Source organism: Saccopteryx bilineata, chromosome 3, assembly GCF_036850765.1.
Source record: "Saccopteryx bilineata isolate mSacBil1 chromosome 3, mSacBil1_pri_phased_curated, whole genome shotgun sequence".
Classification (NCBI taxonomy): Eukaryota; Metazoa; Chordata; class Mammalia; order Chiroptera; family Emballonuridae; genus Saccopteryx; species Saccopteryx bilineata.
The window spans coordinates 152,194,484-152,209,140 of record NC_089492.1 but is presented as its reverse complement, the minus strand read 5'-3'; the positions used below and the strand labels follow the sequence as shown (position 1 = coordinate 152,209,140).

Here is a 14,657-nt window from a genome sequence, read left to right as displayed (position 1 = left end):
ACCAGTACAGTAGTCTTTCCTTACCGATGGGATTTTTCAAGACCTCAGTGAATGAAACTGTGAACTATATATAATATTATTTTGAACCATATATAATACTATGTTTTTTCCTTATACATATACACCTTTTCACTTAAAGGAAGCACTTACGGCTTCTCTTGGCGTATCTGAATAGCCAGCATCACTACTTGTTTGGGGGCCATTATTAAATAAAGTAAGGGTTACTCAAACACAAACACTGATGCTACAGCAGTCAATCTGATAACCAAGATGGCTACCGAGTAACTAAGATACAGGTAACATGTAAGTGTGGATACACTGGACAAAGGGATGATTCACATCTTGGGCAGGAGCTGGATAGTGCAAGATTTTATATGTTACTCAGAATGGCATGTAATTTAAATGTGTTTATTTCTGAAGTTTTCCATTTTAATATTTTCTGACTGTTGATTGTAGGTAACTGAAACCACGGAAGGTGAAACTTGGGAGCAGGGGGCTACTGTACTAGTTTATGGACTAGCATATGGAGCCTGTGGACAGAATTTCATGTGTGCTTAAAGCTGGTCTGTGGACTTACATATAGAACTTCCCTGGACAAGAATAGACTGCTGTTGTTGAGTGTTTTATAGATGTCTGTTAGGTCAAGATGGTTGATAGTGCTATTCAAGTCTTCTATAGACTTATTGATTTTCTCTTTAGTTGTTAGCTGTGTTGGTGCATCAGTAGTGTTTTGGCTTATAATTATTCAACAGCTAGATTTTGAGATGATTATTTATGCATTGTTTATAAATCATACAAATCTGATAGGGAAGAAGTTTTGTGTGTGTGTGTGTGTGTGTGTGTAATATCCTATAAAATTTGCTTATAATTCAAATAATATTTACTGAAACAATGGTAAGTGCCAGGCATATCATTGAATATAACAAAGCCTCTGCCCAGTGAAACCTATATTATAGAGAAGGACAGATGAAAAAACTAATGTATAGTACAGCAATTTTCAACTGGATTGTTGCAAGAATTTTTACAAGATTCAATACCTGACTAGTCAGGGGCACTGACTTCTTTTCCCTTAGATTGTCAAATAAAAAAATAACAACAGCCAACACAAGAGCTGTCTTGATATGAATGAATCAAAATTATACCTATGTTTTTGTCAGATTGGCAAAAAAAAACAAACATTTTTTGGTGTGCCGCAGAATTTTAGTAATTAGTTTATGTGTGCCATGAGATGAAAAGGGTTGAAAAACACTGGTATAGTATGTTAGATGGTAGGAAGTGCTGTGGAGAAGAAATCAGAGTAAACAGACAGGAAAGGGAGGACAAGGTGGCCAGGGGATGGTTTATTAGAGAGGTCAGGACATTTGGACAAAACCTGAAGGGTGCTAGAGTTGAACAAGCAGAGAAATACCATGTGCAGAGGTTCTGAGGTTAGAGTATTGCTTTGTCACTTTTTGTGAAACAGTAAGAGCTGTGTGGCTGGAGCAGAAAAGGTGAGGAGGCAGTCAGTAGGAGGAGGCAGGCAGAGAAGGAATGGGTGGGCCAGATAACGGAGGACGGTCCAGCCATTGTAAGACCTTTGCTTTTACTCTGAATCAGGGCACTGGCAAAGTTTTTTGTAGCAGGCTACGTGGTGGCAAATATTTTAGGCTTTGAAAACTAGACAGATTGTCTTTGTTGAAACTATTAAACTCTACTGTTGTAGCTCAAAAACAACTATAGATACTATACATGAATGAGTGGGGTTGGGTTTAAATGAAGTTTTACTTTACGAAAACAGGCAGCAGGTCTCTTTGCCATCTGCTGCTCTTCTTAAGATGTAACGCTATTTAAGGGTTTTGTGTAGAAAAGTCATTGACTTTTTCTTTCTTTAAGGTACTTTAAAACACTTTTTAAATAATTTTAGATTTACAGAAAAGTTGCAAAGATAATACAGAGTATTTCCTTCATTCAGCTTGCTCTAATGTTAACAACTATGTAGCCATAATAAAATGTTCAAAACCAGGAACTTAACATTGGTATGATACAGTTTGCAAAACTATAGGCTTTCTTCAAATTCTATGTTTTTCCAACTCAGGTCACTTTTCTGTTTTAACGTTCAATCCAAAACATCACATTACATTTACTTGTTCTGACTGACTCATTTTTTTTTCTATCCATGAACAGATCGTCTGTTTTTTTCTTGTCTTTCATGAACACTTAGTTATTTTGTAGCCTGTCTCAATTTGGATTTGTCTGATATTTTCTCATGATGAGATTGTAGGTGTACATTTTTGGCAAGAATAACTTGACTTTTAAAAGGATCACGTTGGTTGCTTTTGAAAGGGCAGAAGCAAGGAGACTACTTAGAAAACTGTTTCAATCATCCAACAGGCTTGGACTAGGATAATCATGGAGGTGGTAAGAAGTAGTCACATTATGAACATATTTTGAGCTGAATGGGTTCTGATAAAAAAAAAGGTTTGAGTATAAGGGCATTGCCTTCGACGACTTCCTGAAGATCTGGCAGGGGTTTGACATCGAGACCAAGATGCACGTCTGCTTCCTTAACATGGAAACAATGGCCCTCTGCCACTGACCGCTGCCTCCCCTTGGAGAACTGCACCCTGCACGGCACGGCACGGCACGGCACGGCACGGCAGGGCGGGGCGGCCTTCCACAGGCCCAGGGCTGTGGCTGCAGCTATCGTTGTCATCAGCACTCCTCTGCTCACCCCACCCTCCCAGCACAGGGCATGGTGTGTGGGATGTCACTGTTTTTATCTCCAGTAATAAAAAAAAGAACGGTTTGTTAATTAAAAAAAAAAAGTTTTGAAAAATACTGCTGTAGCATTAACAAACTAGGAGAAAGAGAGAAAGGTGATGGTGGATAGGGTGAAAAAGAAGTCTTATTTTTCCTTTTTTTGTCTGTTTTTTTTTAACTTCCTCTCCTTTTTTAAAAATTTTTTTATTTTTCTGAAGATGGAAATGGGGAGGCAGTCAGACTCTCGCATGTGCCCCACCGGGATCCACCCGGCACGCCCACCAGGGGGCGATGCTCTGTTGCAACCAGAGCCATTCTAGCACCTGAGGTGGAGGCCATAGAGCCATTCTCAGCGCCCGGGCCAACTTTGTTCCAGTGGAGCCTTGGCTGCTGGAGGGGAAGAGAGAAACAGAGAGGAAGGAGAGGGGGAGGGGTTGGAGAAGCAGATGGGCACTTCTCCTGTGTGCCCTGGCCAGGAATTGAACCTGGGACTCCTGCACGCCAGCTCGACGCTCTACCACTGAGCCAACTGGCCGGGGCCTAATTTCCTCTCCTTTTTACTTACCTTTCAACAGGTTGACCATGTTAGAAGCCAGCAAAGCTAATTGTGATATTTGTTAGCCTTTGTGGTACATCTACACTAAATTAAAATATCACATAATCAAGCATTAGGTAGGTAGAAATAGCTTTTTCTCAGACCCTAGGAAAATAAGATTTATTATGAACTGCCAGCCCCATTCTCACATATGCCTATCCATTTAGTCATATGTCACTTGTATACATTATCTTTCTGGAATTCTTACTGGTTTCTTATTATGTAAAGTGGCCATCAGCTTTCAGCCATGATGGAGTTAATAAGAATTGGACTTACCTTCTTGTTATCAGTATCTAGAAACTAGCTCACAAAATATATGATTTAGTTGTTCTTAGACATTGGGCAACAGACTCTGCAGGATGTGATTACCTGAGAGAAATAGATACAGTGGACAACATGATTGCCCAGCTTTCTGCCTGGAAACACATTTCAGATCACATTGCAGGAAGGGGAAATCCAAAGACAGCAGCTAGATATTGCAGAACAGTTCTAAAAAGGAGCATGCTACATACAAAATGATGGTGCCTGCGCATCTTTGTTGTATTGGGCCATACATGCATAGGATTGAACTCCACAAGTCTGGGAAAGAAATGATCAGGGAGATATAAGCTGGACAGTTCCCATTGTCCACATAGGATGCGGTCTGATCAGCCAGAATGGCACATCCTTGATAATTATGTGAGGTATTCAATGGGGGCTCCAGAGTGGTCAACACCTTACTATCTGGGCTGAACTATCCTTGAAGTGGTGATTCTAGACCTATCCCAGCAAAGCTTAAAAAGAGTTCTGTAAGGGATCTACTGATCCACAAATAGCCTGCTAGAATAAAGCTCAACACTTTTTTTAAAAAAGATAACAAAATCAGGACACTCAACAGTGTGCCATTTATGATGTCCAGGATCATATAAAAATAGAAAGCCAAGCAGTAAAAATAAATGTGACCTATAACAAGAATAAAATTTAGCTAAATAGAAACAAATCTATGACAAGAGTTGGTAGAAATGGAAGATAATAAGGACAATAAAACAGCTGTCACAAACATTTTACTCAGAGCTTGACAGTATATCCCAGCTCATGTTGTAGGCATTAACTGGAGTGAAATGACTAGAAAGAAGGTAGTAAATTTACATATAAAAGATATTTTCCAAAACCAACTTTTACCTTCAAGTTATTTAAAACTTAGCTTTCTTAATTCTATGTTCTCTTTTGATCTGACGTTTATATATTTTTTTCTCCTTTTCATCTGGGTAACTGTTTTACAACAGCCTCAGGTCATTTACAACATTTATTTTTCTTTCATAGGAGCTTGCCTATAACTTTGTTTTATTCTTTGGGCCATTAAAAATAAATATCTGTAACTTACTTTTAGAAGTATCTTTTTACTCAGATTTCTATTTCACACATTTGCAGTGTTAGCACAACACCTATAGCATATTCAGAAGGGATGTTATTACATATATTAATTGATTTTAATTGAAAGTTTCCCTGAAATCAGTTAACTTTGTTGCAGTTTTCTGAATTTCATGATGTTATATAGAGATACATTTCTTTTCAAATGAGACTTTATAAATTATTGATTTAAAATGATAAAGATTGAAATTTATTATTAACATTTAATTTATAAACTACTGGTAAAATTGACTCTTAAGCCAAGTATATATGTTGATGATGAATTGTTCTGTATGAGTATTTATTAGTGAACGGCTGTCAACATTAGTGGCTTATTTTATCCTGTTGTTATGCTTGTTAATCTTTTCTTTTTTTTTTTTTTTTTTTTTCATTTTTCTGAAGCTGGAAACAGGGAGAGACAGTCAGACAGACTCCCGCATGCGCCCGACCGGGATCCACCCGGCACGCCCACCAGGGGCGATGCTCTGCCCACCAGGGGGCGTTGCTCTGCCCATCCTGGGCGTCGCCATGTTGCGACCAGAGCCACTCTAGCGCCTGGGGCAGAGGCCACAGAGCCATCCCCAGCGCCCGGGCCATCTTTGCTCCAATGGAGCCTTGGCTGCGGGAGGGGAAGAGAGAGACAGAGAGGGAAAGCGCGGCGGAGGGGTGGAGAAGCAAATGGACGCTTCTCCTGTGTGCCCTGGCCGGGAATCGAACCTGGGTCCTCCGCACGCTAGGCCGACGCTCTACCGCTGAGCCAACCGGCCAGGGCTTAATCTTTTCTTATTTATACTTCAGAGAAGCTGTGGGACCTTGTAATCATCCAGTTTGTATACACAGGTTTTTCTTTTTAAGATACTTTTTAAAAAACGTAACTTTATTCTATTTTTTCTTTTTTGTGATTCACATAAGATACAATTTACCCATTTAGAGTCAGAGTGGTGCAACTTTTATCTCAAATCAATTTTAGAACATTTTTGTCATCCCCAAAATGCAGCCCTTAGCCATCGCCCATTAATAGCACTCTCCCAACTCCAGTCCTGGGCAACCACTAATCTACTTTCTGTCTCTACAGATTTTTTTTTTTAGTTTTATTTTATTTATTTTTTTATTATTTTTAACAGAGCCAGAGAACCAGAGAGAGAGTCAGAGAGAGGGATAGATAGGGGCAGACAGACAGGAATGGAGAGAGATAAGAAGCATCAATCATCAGTTTTTTGTGGCAACACCTTGGTTGTTCATTGATTGCTTTCTTATATGTGCCTTGACCATGGGCCTTCAGCAGACCGAGTAACCCCTTGCTCGAGCCAGCGACCTTGGGTCCAAGCTGGTGAGCTTTTGCTCAAACCAGATGAGCCCGCGCTCAAGCTGTGACCTCGGGGTCTCGAACTTGGGTCTTCTGCATCCCAGTCCAGGTGTCTACGGCCATACCACCCTAAACCCGATCTCGTCTGATCTCGGAAGCTAAGCAGGGTTGGGCCTGGTTAGTACTTGGAAGGGAGACCGCATTTCAGTCTGACGCTCTATCTACTATGCCACTGCCTGGTCAGGCTGTATAGATTTTTATGTAAGTGCAATCATATAGTATGTTGCCCTTTGTAACTGGCTTCTTTCACTTGGCATAATGTTTTCATGGTTCATGTATATTGCAGTATCTAATATTTCCTAGTTTAATATAAAAATAACAGCGATGAAGAATACTTGATTCTGCAGAAAAAATGTTCTTTGGCTATGTATGCCCACTTTCCTTCCCTCCAATCCCAAGCATATTGTTTATATACCCCTACAATATACGTATTCTACTTTTAGATTCACAGATACTTTCTCAGAAGTGGAAGATATTACCTTTTTAAAAAATTTTTTTTGTATTTTTTCTGAAGTTGGAAACGGGGAGGCAGTCAGACAGACTTCTGCATGTGCCTGACCGGGATCCACCCGGCATGCCCACCAGGGGCGACGTTCTGCCCATCAGGGGGCAATGCTATGCCCATCTGGGGCGTCGCTCTGTTGAGACCAGAGCCATTCTAGCACCTGAGGCAGAGACCACAGAGCCATCCTCAGCGCCCGGGCCAACCTTGCTCTAATGGAGCCTTGGCTGCGAGAGGGGAAGAGAGAGACAGAGAGGAAGGAGAGGGGGAGAGGTGGAGAAGCAGATGGGTGCTTCTCTTGTGTGCCCTGGCCAGGAATCGAACCCGGGACTCCTGCACGCCAGGCCAATGCTCTACCACTGAGCCAACCAGCCAGGCCGATATTACCTTTTAAGAAGTCTCCATATGCTTTTACAAAAGTCTCAGGAGAAAGTGCTCTTGTTACATAAATCAGCAAGCCCCAAGATCTCAGAAGAGACCGCCTTTCTTACTGTTGACATTTAAGATGGGGAAGAGGCGAATAGAGGCCCAAGGGAGACACAGATTGCCCTGGCCATGTGTTCTGGGCCAGTTATATGGTTTAACTTTCTCAGTGGAGTTCCAGAACAATTTCCTCAGCTGATACCAGAAAGGATTGATTCTGTTGTTTGAAAATGACACTAGTTACAGTCATTCAGGCAAATCTTTTTCTAGTTACGTCAATTAGCATGCAACATAAGGATTATGTGTAGTATTAGATGTGGACCACTTACATTTGATAAATTATTACACATGACATGACACAATAAATCTACATTCATATAAGTTTATTCTTCTTGGCCCTCTTAGCCTACTGAGAATAGGGAGCTGGTCTTGTTCATATTTGTATTTCTGTTTCCTTGGATAGGCAAATTACTGGCACTCAGTAAATGCTTATGAAATTGAATTTCATGTTTTTGCTAAACTTATTAAAGTTTATATAAACCAGACTTGATCATGTTCTCCAAAATCAGAATCTGATGAGTAGTATGATACTCACTGATTAAACATGTAGGTGATAATTTATTGACAAAGAGATCACTACTATTTGCGTTCATATAGGGGAAGTACACAGAGTGGTGGGCTGTGTTCTATTGGTATCTCCATAGTTCTTGAGTCCTGAAGGATGTAGTCTAAGATGTCTCACTCCTAAGTCGTTAGACTTAACAATAAAAATAGGGAATACTTTTAATTAACAGAAATTAAAGTTGAAATATTTTTCCATAGAACTGCTTATAATCCAAAAGTTTTATAATTTCCAGAGTTAAGCTTTATCTTTGTTTGTTTTCCTTAAGTTGTAGTAAGTGTTTTGGTAGTCTTCATAGCATAGGTCATTGATGGGCAATTGATTTCTTTTAACAATTGAGCATTTTAATATAAGCTGTCACTGAATTTAGAATTGATAGGTCTATTGGATCCGCACTTGAATATAATCTGAAAGTACATAGGTCTGATAAGCATTTATTTCTAACTGTGGTTAAAGTGCTCTTAACTTGGGTTACCATTTTCAACCTGATAATAGCTTTTTTCTTATAATACATTTTTATTACTGTCTCTGAGGTATTTTTTCCTCTCACTTTTCTTTTTTAAAATAGTATAGGAAACTAGGCTCAGAGATGTGGCTTACTTCAAATTATACAGGCCAGTAGCCACAAAGGCACATCTTGAAGCTGGGTTTTATGATTCCAAGTGGACAGATCTTTTCCTGTAGCATCTGCAGCTGTTGTTTCTTCACTACTTGTAGTCTGCATGTTTCAGAAGTATTAGAAAGTTTCTGTGCTGCTCACTTTTTCTGTTGAATTGAACATCAACAGTTGAAAATAATAAAAATTTAGTTATCTGCATATTGTATTAGTGACTACTCAGTGATAATGGGGCAATAAAGCAGAAGACAGAAATGCAAATCCCATAAGTTAACTGAAAACTCAATGTAATGTCAATGAATGTTTTATTCATTTTGAGTTTAGTATTAAAAGTTAAATAAAAATATAAAAACAATGAATGTAGGTAAAATTTTTTTTCTTTCCCAGACAGATATTGATTATGTACACGGTGTTATAGCCAACCTGGAGAAAGAGTAAGTTCTTCTTAATTATGGAAGTGAAAATAATCGTTATTGTTATTTCTTCGCTTTCTGCTAAAAGTTAATGCCTTCCTTTATAATTCATTTCTCTGGAGTTCAGTGTTCATTGGACTACCTATCACTGGTCTTTACATTGTTATAAAGTAGGTGCATGTCTATCCACTTATCTGATGAGATAAATTGGTATATTTTATTGTAGAAAAGACTTGAATGTTCTATGTATGTAACATCAAATAACAGTCTTTCATCTGAAAGATAGTGAATATAGAGAGAGTCATGTGAAATTACTTAAATCTTTCATCCTCTGCTGTCAGGTAAGTAGTCATGAAGCAGTTTTAAACTTCAGTGCTAAACTACACCCAAATCTGATCTATTTTGCAAAGATTAACATTATGCTGTGAGCAAGGCACATCTCAGGTAACAGATGGATAGTTTAGTAAATTTTAGATAATTTTTAAAAGTCTGCTTTGGTGGTTTTAATGGTAACATCAAAAAAATCAGTCTTGACATGGTTTCTTCATTGAATTATATCTGTTTTTGCTCCCAAAAACCCAACTTTCTACTTAAAAAGACTAAAGAGAAACAATTATTTGCCAACTCTAGATTTAAATAATGTGCCTCTGTCTTTGTTTATCAAAATGCCTACAATAGAGATTTTTAAAAAATACATGTATTTGTTCAGCATTGAACTGCATTTGTTAGATTTTCCTCAAATGCTCAATTTCTTGGCAGCCTTCACACAAGTACAATTTAGGATAGGATCCTTAACATAGGACCACGACAATCATTAATCCGCTGCCCATGAATCACATGGGCAGGTCTGTGGGGTACATGCAGTGATGTTGATTCCTTTCTTCATCATTGCATAGTAAAACCATGTCCAGAAAAAAAAGTGCAGTTATGCACTAAGACCATTCTTGCAAAGGCAGGTAATTACACAAGCAATTTGTACTGATTTGCAAAAATAAAGGAAAATGCAAATAAGAAAGAAATTGCAGCTGAGTAAGTAAGACTGATTTTAAAAACTTTAGGTCAGTGTTTCTTGGCACTGTTAACATCTTGGGCTAGATCAGTGGTAGTCAACCTGGTCCCTACCCCCACTAGTGGGCATTCCAGCTGACATGATTGGCGGTAACTGAGCAACCAAAATATAAATAAAAAGATAGATTTGCCTGACCTATGGTGGCACAGTGGATAAAACGTTGACCTGGAACGCTGAGGTCGCTGATTCAAAACCCTGGGCTTGCCTGGTCAATTGAGGCGCATATGGGAGTTGATTCTTCCTGCTCTTCCTCCTTTCTCTCTCTCTCTCTCCTCTCTACAATGAATAAAGAAAATCTTTAAAAAAAAAAAAAGATAGATTTAACTATAGTAAGTTGTTTTATAAAGATTTATTCTGCCAAACAGCGAAAATCCGACATAAAGTACTTGGTAAATAATTATTATTATATGCTTTAACTTGCTGTAACTCTGCTTTATAAATTTTATAAAGTAAAGTTACTTCCCTACTTTATAAATCATCATTACTGTGGAACTGATGGGCGGTTAGAAAATTTTACTACTAACAGAGATACAAAAGTGGGTGGTAGGTATAAAAATGTTGACTACCCCTGGGCAAGATAATTGTTGTGAGGACTTCTGGTGCATTGAAGAATGTTTAACAGTGTCCCTGATGTCTACCCACTAGATCTCAGTATTGTCCATACTTAAGAAAACCAAATATCTCTGGACAATGCTCAGAGTACCCTCGGGACAAGAGCACTCTCACTTGAGAAACAATAGTTTAGAATGACATATAGTGTATAATCCACGACTAAATCTTCCTGAAAATTGAACTTGGATTTTGCATAAATATATGTACACATAGACACATTCATTAGTTTTTCTTCAATTCTTATTTTCTGTAACACCTTGATTTGTTAAAGTTCTTATACTTTTTAGGAAGGTGATACCTGCAGTTGGCCTAAGATTTCCTTGCTGCTCTAAGGATAGTGGCATTTTACACTTTTTTTTAGCATTATTTTTAGAAAAGGCTGTGTTATTGGAAAAATCCGTATTTTTCAGGCAAATCATTGCTGAGCTACTTCATTGAACATAGTGTCACTATAACATTATACATTACTGATGTGTTTTATATTAACACAGTAAATTGAGCAGTAAGATTAAATCCTAGTGAGCTTAAATAACTCAGCTAACCTTTTTCATGATAGATTTTCTAAAGAAATCAGTTCTGGTTTGGTGGAAATAATATCACCTCCTGAAAGCTATTATCCTGACTTGACAAACTTAAAGGAGACATTTGGAGATTCTAAAGAAAGAGTAAGGTGAGCCTGTGTTTTTTTTTTAGAACCCTCACTCATTTGAATATATGGTAAATGTAGTTTTATGTGTCAGAGCTTCACACATTTTAGGGTTGAGCCAATTAGTTAAGAGCCAGTGAATTTGGGGGTATTTTATTGGAAATTCTGTGGAGTTTCTGATGAGAGATTGAATTTGGTAAAATTAATAATTTGTATAACTGCTGCTCTAATGTTATGACTGTTCTTAAGAGTATATTATCTGTAAGTCAGAAGTTAGTTCAGATCAAAACCTTTTCTGTATGCAGCATAAATGAGAGCCGACTCAGTAAAAATGACAAACAGTAATACTGTTTTGCAAAATTACAATTGTAATAATGTAATTTAGTCATTTGGATATGTCTCTAAATCTCTAAAATTGAAGGACTTAACTTCTGTTGTGTTATTAAAAACAAAGTAATTTAAGAGCTATTGGTATTAGTTTTGGATTAGTTAATACCAATAGCACTTAAATTTTGGATTAGTTTTCTCTATAATTAGAGAAAAGGATAAAGGGGTGTTTTGGGAAGAGATTTATTGTACTTGAGCTGTCAATTTGTCCTAAAGACAGTTAATTATATCCACATAATTGGTTAATTGTTCCTTAATAAATACAATGTTTTATTTTTTTTAATTTAGGGTTGAATTTGGTATAAAATTTTTTTTTTTTAGGTAGTCTCATTAAACTCAGAACAACTGATGAGCTGTATTATAGAAAAGCTTGCTAAGTATGAATCAAAGCTTTTATTTTACTGTTTTGTTTTTAAGTTGGTTTTTAGAACCACTTCTCTTATTTAACATTAGTCAGCTTCTGTAAGCTATAGGATTCACTGAAAGGACTTAAATCTCATAAAAAAAATTTTTATAATTTTCTGAAGTGACAAGTGGAGGGAGGCTGTGAACAGACTGACTCCCGCATGCACCCAACTGGGATCCACCCGGCATGCCCACCAGTGGCGATGCTGTGCCCATCTGGGCCATTGCTCTGCTGCAACCGGAGCTATTCTGGTGCCTGAGGTGCTTGGGCCAACTTTGCTCTAAAGGAGCCTTGGCTGTGGGAGGGGAAGAGAGAGATAGAGAGAAAGGAGAAGGGGGAGGGTGGAGAAGCAGATGGGCACTCCTCCTGTGTGCCCTGGCCGGGAATCGAACGGAGGACTTCCATATGCTGGGCCGACGCTCTACCGCTGAGCCAACCAGCCAGGGCCAAATCTCATAAATTTTAAGAGGATGTTTTGTTTTTTTTAAGCATTCAATACATATTTATTAATTTCTACTTATTTGAAGCACACCAGAGGAGTGATCCCCAAAGTATAATTTTTGAAGCACTAGTTCCCAGTGACGTTAAGATGTCACTTAAAGAAGGGCCAGTGGTCAAGAAAGTTTGGAAAATACAGTATTACAATTTTTTTTCAACAGATTATTTACTGCTGCATGTTTCAGTGCCCTATATATGTGTGTGGGCCTCTGAAACTTACTTGACATTAGACTCCTTTTTTCCTTGGGACACCTTCAGAATTCATGTTTTGTTAAAAGCTTCACTAGAAATGAGTTCTCTTTCACTCTCCTAAGTGGATCTCTTGTGTATGTGTGTATTTCTATATATCTATATGTCTATATCTACATATATGTAGTGTATACACCATGTATATATATCATACAAGTTGTATCTATGTAATATATGTACATAGTATAGGGTATTATAATGTTATATCATGATATATAAAATATAAACAGTTAGTCCTATTTTGCTTAATTTGAGTCTGATTCCTAACTTATTTTTGAAAATTTTTGTTTCAGATGGAGAACAAAGCAAAACCTAGATTATTGTTTTCTAATGATGTATGCTCAGGAGAAGGGCATGTATTACATTCAAGTAAGTGTGGTTTTCCTTTAATGTCTTTCATACTTCTCAAGCAAATGTAACATCAAAGGTATACTTTCATTAGAACAGAATGTGTTGACAATGTAAACCCTCTGAGATCTATAAGATCCTAACAATGTATCCGAGAGCAGAAGCGTCTTTTATGGTCACTGACATTGGGAGCTCTGAGCTTCCATTCCTGGTTCAGCCCAAGCACTGGCTGTCCACTTCATCATGTCACAATGGACAGGTCACTCATCTCCTCCCTTCCCTCCCTTCTCTCCCATCCCTCTATCTTCTCACTCACCCTCTCTCCACTGTTAAAAAGAACTAAAAACTAATTATTTGGAAACATTTAAAGGGTTATCTTATAATTTTTAGTGGTCTTATTAGTGTAATATTTTCTACATTTACACTTATATCAAAGATAATAAAACTGACATTTAATCCTAATGGTCCAACTTTTAGCATGGCTAAAAGAAGAAATCTATAGGGATAAGAGTTTTAATTTAGCCAGTTAAACAACATCTCAGTAATCTAGGAAGCTCTTCTTTCAAATTTCATTTTCCTCAATGACTTAAGCTTAAATTTTCCATTTGGAATTTTATTTCTTTCACCAAAAGCCTTTATCCCTTGTTTGAAATGCAAATACCCAAAAGGAATGGCATACTAAGTCTATCAGTAATTATTTTTCAGTATACAATGTTTATTGGGTCCTTACCTAGGAGGATGTTTTGATGAAGGTGTCAAGAAGAAGTTCTGGGTCCCTGATTCAGGAAGGAAATGGTAGGCACATACTGGGTGGGGAGAGGTAGGGAGGGGTTTAATGGGGAAGAAAAGAAGGAAGAAACTTGGCACTACAGGCAAGTTGGACTTCCTGAGATCAGATTTTGTCTCCTTTGACATGTTGTCTCATGTCAGCTGCATTCAAACGTGCATGCACCCTTCTTTGGTTCACAGGAAGAGATGTGAATGATTCTAGGATCAGAATTTTAACATTGTATAGAACAGTATACAACAGTTGAGCATATAAAAATCAATAGCCTAATAATAGGGAGTACATTTCCTCTAAATACCTTAGAGAAATCTTATTTTAATTTCAAAATAATTTCAAAACATTTTATTTTAACATATCCCAAATATTACTGTAGTTAAACCTTACTGTTTCCTATAGGACCACTACAGAGTTATTTGCTTTATGAATTAGAACTTTATAGAGAGAATTTAAAAGTATAATTACTTTGCTTTTAAATTTTCTTTAAATTTCTTTCCAAGGAGAGAATTAATAGAAACTTACAGCTTGTTCATGGTGTATAGGAAAAGTAAATATTTAGGAACTTAAGGAAAAGATGGAGGGAGTTAGAGGTTGATAAGGAAAACTTAGCCTAAGCAGGGTCGGTATGTAAGAGCAGGGGTCAGTATTGTAACAACAGCAGCAGCTATGAACTGGCATTTATTGTATGCTTACCATTTGTCAGGCATTGTTCTTTACAGTGTTGTGTGCTTTACACATAATATTCATTTAATACAATCTTTTTTCACAAGAGCAGGATCAAACTGTACGTAGTGTTGTATTAACATATTGTAGGCACCTTTGTAGGCCACTAATGTATTGCCAGGGTTTAGTACATTGTCTGGAACATAATAGCTCAATAATTATTTGGTGAGTAAATATCATATCTTTCTAAATACTTCTACTGTTTTTTCACAGATAGGAAGAAGAAATCTTTTTATAGTACTTAAATACATGAAAACTAAATGCTAAAAT

The 14,657-nt window shown here is 37.5% G+C and overlaps 1 protein-coding gene across 3 annotated transcripts in view; it reads left to right on the top strand.

The window, feature by feature from the left end:
- MGAT4A (alpha-1,3-mannosyl-glycoprotein 4-beta-N-acetylglucosaminyltransferase A) overlaps positions 1–14,657 on the top strand; it is a 181,759-nt gene that overhangs the window by 122,023 nt on the left and 45,079 nt on the right. For all 3 annotated transcript variants that reach the window (XM_066267803.1, XM_066267800.1, XM_066267801.1), the window contains exons 6-8: positions 8,640–8,686; positions 10,903–11,016; positions 12,826–12,901. In XM_066267803.1, coding sequence (XP_066123900.1) covers positions 8,640–8,686; positions 10,903–11,016; positions 12,826–12,901 — 237 coding nt within the window. The remainder of the gene's footprint in view (positions 1–8,639; positions 8,687–10,902; positions 11,017–12,825; positions 12,902–14,657) is intronic.